Source organism: Taurulus bubalis (assembly GCF_910589615.1).
Source record: "Taurulus bubalis genome assembly, chromosome: 21".
Classification (NCBI taxonomy): domain Eukaryota; kingdom Metazoa; phylum Chordata; class Actinopteri; order Perciformes; family Cottidae; genus Taurulus; species Taurulus bubalis.
This window is the reverse complement of record NC_136609.1, coordinates 860,001-865,000: the sequence shown is the minus strand read 5'-3', so window position 1 is coordinate 865,000 and position 5,000 is coordinate 860,001. Positions and strand designations below refer to the sequence as shown.

General features: G+C 39.7%; 1 protein-coding gene across 1 annotated transcript in view; it reads right to left on the bottom strand.

Moving 5' to 3' along the window:
- LOC306752841 (kalirin-like) overlaps positions 1 to 5,000 on the bottom strand; it is a gene marked incomplete at both ends in the record, with an annotated part of 43,239 nt that overhangs the window by 3,999 nt on the left and 34,240 nt on the right. The window contains 3 exons of the mRNA XM_079236657.1: positions 254 to 357; positions 446 to 490; positions 2,735 to 2,939. Coding sequence (XP_079092783.1) covers positions 254 to 357; positions 446 to 490; positions 2,735 to 2,939 — 354 coding nt within the window. The remainder of the gene's footprint in view (positions 1 to 253; positions 358 to 445; positions 491 to 2,734; positions 2,940 to 5,000) is intronic.

Here is a 5,000-nt window from a genome sequence, read left to right as displayed (position 1 = left end):
TTCTGTGCAGTACTACATCGGTGTATTCTGTGTAGTACTACGACTTAGTACTACATCGGTGTATTCTGTGTAGTACTACGACTTAGTACTACATCGGTGTATTCTGTGCAGTACTACAACGGTGTATTCTGTGCAGTACTACAACGGTGTATTCTGTGCAGTACTACATCGGTGTATTCTGTGCAGTACTACATCGGTGTATTCTGTGCAGTACTACAACGGTGTATTCTGTGCATATACTACGCAGCGTTACCTTCAGGGTGTTTCCGGTACCGGAGCCGCTGCGTTTCGGCCCCGGGGAGCCGGCGGCGCCCAGCGGGGCGCCGCCCACTCCGTATGATCCTGGGGAGGCGGCACCTGAGAGACGGGGAGGGGCAACAAGAGGCGGTGAGTTCACTGTCCGACAGCGGGGTCGGTAAATGTGTGCGGCGGGGCGTGGCCTCACTTTGGCTGGACGTCTGCAGCCCGTCGGAGCCGAACACGCCGGAGTCTGTATTTAAATAATAAATATGTAAATGATGTCACGAATATGATCAATTTAACAATATTAACATGATATAAATATATCATGTTAATATTGCATGAATATATTATAATAATATTAAGAAGTGAAAATAGTTTTTTGGCAAGAAGAGGAAATAAAAATATATAAAGTAAGTAAAACAAACACATCATACATTTAAAAAAAAGTATTTCTGACACTTTAAAGTTAAAGATTAAATCATGAAAAGAGAGTGAGACAGTTTCTCCTTTCAGGTCTCGGGGTTAGACCTCCTGCAGCCTGAACACACACGCACACACGCACACACACACACACACACACACACACACACACACACACACACACACACACACACACACACACACACACAATAAAACCTGTCGTTCCTGTTCAACACATGAAAACATCATTCCTGCTTCAGGTTTCTGAATAACTGTATGTGACAGACAGACACAGTCACCTTGTTCTGTTACTCATTAACAAACACACTCATGTTTCCTTCAAACACCCGTCTCTCTCTCTCATATTACCTCGCTCGCCCGCTCTCTCTCCCACAATCCACCCCCAAACCGTGGAACAATCCCAGCATGCACCTCTGCCCCGCCGCATGCTTCAGCATCGATCCATTGGAACATTAAAGGTGAATAAAGCAGACAGACAGGAGAGGTCTTTCTCTCTCTCTCTCTCTCTCTCTCTCTCTCTCTCTCTCTCTCTCTCCCTCTCTCTGCAGAGCGGAGTGAAACTAGAGGTCTGGGAGAGGCGGGGCTTACCCACAGGGGCTGGGCTAGAGGAGGCGGAGTTTAAAAATCTAAACATGAAGAAAAGTAAAAAACTAAAGAAATTATGTAAAGATGAAATTAAATACGATTAAGTTTAATAAAATAAACGGACAAATTAACAATAAAATATATTGAATACAATTATTATATATATATGTATATATATATAAAGAATACAATTAAAAATAAAACAAGGGAAGTGTGAATTAAATAGAATAGGATTTTAAAAAATCTATTGGACAAACATAAAAAACATTTAAACATAAAAAAACAAACTAAAATACAAACATATTTAGATATAATTTAATTAATTCATGAAATAAAACAGGACGATCAAAACATAACAGTTAAAAGAAAGTAATAACAAAACAAGCTAAATATAATACTGCTTTACACCGTTATACTGTACAAAATATAAAATGAATTAAAATGAATAGCCAAATATACGATATGGGAAAAAAACTAAATAAATGTTTGTGAAATGATAAACCATGAAGTGGAATAAAACTAAATCTCAGGACCTGAAAATAACTACTTTATTTTTAAACTGCAGCTCCCCATTGTTATATGACGGGGAAGAAGAATCACACACACACACACACACACACACACACACACACACACACACACCCACACACAGGATGTTGAGGTGCAGATTCCTGTGGAGTCTGAAGCTCTCAGGTCAATGTTTAACTGTGAAACTGTCTCACCTCTTGTCTGTCTATCTCTGTGAGAGTGAGACATCCTGTTAAACCAGATTAACATTCACTTTCATGAAGTTACATTTTAACCCTGAAACTGCAAAACAGGCATTTTCTGTTTGTGCAGAATCTTTAAAAAAAAACATTGACAACAATGACAAGTTAAAAATAAATCTAACTATTGCAGATGGATGAATATAATTTGTTTCATGTTCCACAAAACATCTGTATTTTCTCTTAAAATTATCTGAATACTTGTGGGACATTTAGTTTATCTTTATACTTGTGAGGACATTTAATTTATCTTTGTTACTTGTGGGGACATGTACTATTAAGTTTATCTTTACTTGTGACTTGTGGACAGTTGGTGCGTTACATCCACACAGGTAATAGTAATAACTTGACTCTTTTCCATTGAAGTATCTCCATAATAACTAAACTGTCAAAATGTCTGCTTTATAAAAAATGTCTTTTCTTCAGCTGTACTGTCTCTTTAGATTACATAGTTATGATGCTAAGGTGAAGCAGCAGATGCTAAGAACCAAACAAAACAAGTTTACATATTTAATGCTGAGCTGCAGAACCAACAACATAACAGCTTCACAAGCCGGTTTACATATTTAGAGGACAGAGAGACGGGATGTGGGACATGTGAACAACCCCGTGAGGATGTTTAAAGTTATCTCTGGCTAAACAGGAAGTGACATCAGGCAAAGGGCTGCAGCCCTGAAGAAGTAAACCCATGTACTCACCTCTCCCAACGTTAGAGGAGGAGTTGGAGGCGTTAGAGGAGGAGGTGGTGGTGGTGGAGGACGAGTTGAAGGAGGAGGAGGTGGTGGTGCTCGTAGAAGAGGTGCCGGAGGAGGAGGAGGTGGTGGAAGCTGGGATGAGCCCCTCCATGTCGGCTGCACTGTGGGAGTGGGACAGACAGAGGGCGCTCATCGGCAGTAAACCCTCCTGCAGGGACACAAAGAGAGAGGGTTATTTATTAGTTACTAATGTAACTCCAAGTCCAACTTCCTATCACGGTTAGTGGGATGGTTGGTTTGTTACATTAGTTACCAGGTGGATGGTTGTTTGTTACATTAGTTACCAGGTGGATGATTGTTTGTTACAATAGTTACCAGGTGGATGGTTGTTTGTTACAATAGTTACCAGGTGGATGGTTGTTTGTTACATTAGTTACCAGGTGGATGGTTGTTTGTTACAATAGTTACCAGGTGGATGGTTGTTTGTTACATTAGTTACCAGGTGGATGGTTGTTTGTTACATTAGTTACCAGGTGGATGGTTGTTTGTTACATTAGTTACCAGGTGGATGGTTGTTTGTTACATTAGTTACCAGGTGGATGGTTGTTTGTTACATTAGTTACCAGGTGGATGGTTGTTTGTTACATTAGTAACCAGGTGGATGGTTGTTTGTTACATTAGTTACCAGGTGGATGGTTGTTACATTAGTTACCAGGTGGATGGCCGTTGTTACATTAGTTACCAAGTGGATGGTTGTTTGTTACATTAGTAACCAGGTGGATTGTTGGTTTGTTACATTAGTTACCAGGTGGGTGGTGGTTTGTTACAATAGTTACCAGGTGGATGGTTGTTTGTTACATTAGTTACCAGGTGGATGGTTGTTTGTTACATTAGTTACCAGGTGGATGGTTGTTTGTTACATTAGTTACCAGGTGGATGGTTGTTTGTTACATTAGTTACCAGGTGGATGGTTGTTTGTTACATTAGTAACCAGGTGGATTGTTGGTTTGTTACATTAGTTACCAGGTGGGTGGTGGTTTGTTACAATAGTTACCAGGTGGATGGTTGTTTGTTACATTAGTTACCAGGTGGATGGTTGTTTGTTACATTAGTTACCAGGTGGATGGTTGTTTGTTACATTAGTTACCAGGTGGATGGTTGTTTGTTACATTAGTTACCAGGTGGATGGTTGTTTGTTACATTAGTAACCAGGTGGATTGTTGGTTTGTTACAATAGTTACCAGGTGGATGGTTGTTTGTTACATTAGTTACCAGGTGGATGGTTGTTTGTTACATTAGTTACAAGGTGGATGGTTGTTTGTTACATTAGTTACCAGGTGGATGGTTGTTTGTTACATTAGTTACCAGGTGGATGGTTGTTTGTTACATTAGTAACCAGGTGGATGGTTGTTTGTTACATTACTTACCAGGTGGATGGTTGTTACATTAGTTACCAGGTGGATGGTTGTTTGTTACATTAGTTACCAGGTGGATTGTTGGTTTGTTACATTAGTTACCAGGTGGATGGTTGTTTGTTACATTAGTTACCAGGTGGATGGTTGTTTGTTACATTAGTAACCAGGTGGATTGTTGGTTTGTTACATTAGTTACCAGGTGGATGGTTGTTTGTTACATTAGTAACCAGGTGGATTGTTGGTTTGTTACAATAGTTACCAAGTGGATGGTTGTTTGTTACATTAGTAACCAGGTGGATTGTTGGTTTGTTACATTAGTTACCAGGTGGATGGTTGTTTGTTACATTAGTTACCAGGTGGATGGTTGTTTGTTACATTAGTAACCAGGTGGATTGTTGGTTTGTTACATTAGTTACCAGGTGGGTGGTGGTTTGTTACAATAGTTACCAGGTGGATGGTTGTTTGTTACATTAGTTACCAGGTGGATGGTTGTTTGTTACATTAGTTACAAGGCGGATGGTTGTTTGTTACATTAGTTACCAGGTGGATGGTTGTTTGTTACATTAGTTACCAGGTGGATGGTTGTTTGTTACATTAGTTACCAGGTGGATGGTTGGTTTGTTACATTAGTTACCAGGTGGATGGTTGTTTGTTACATTAGTTACCAGGCGGATGGTTGTTTGTTACATTAGTTACCAGGTGGATGGTTGTTTGTTACATTAGTTACCAGGTGGATGGTTGTTTGTTACATTAGTTACCAGGTGGATGGTTGGTTCGTTACATTAGTTACCAGGTGGATGGTTGTTTGTTACATTAGTTACAAGGCGGATGGTTGTTTGTTACATTAGTTACCA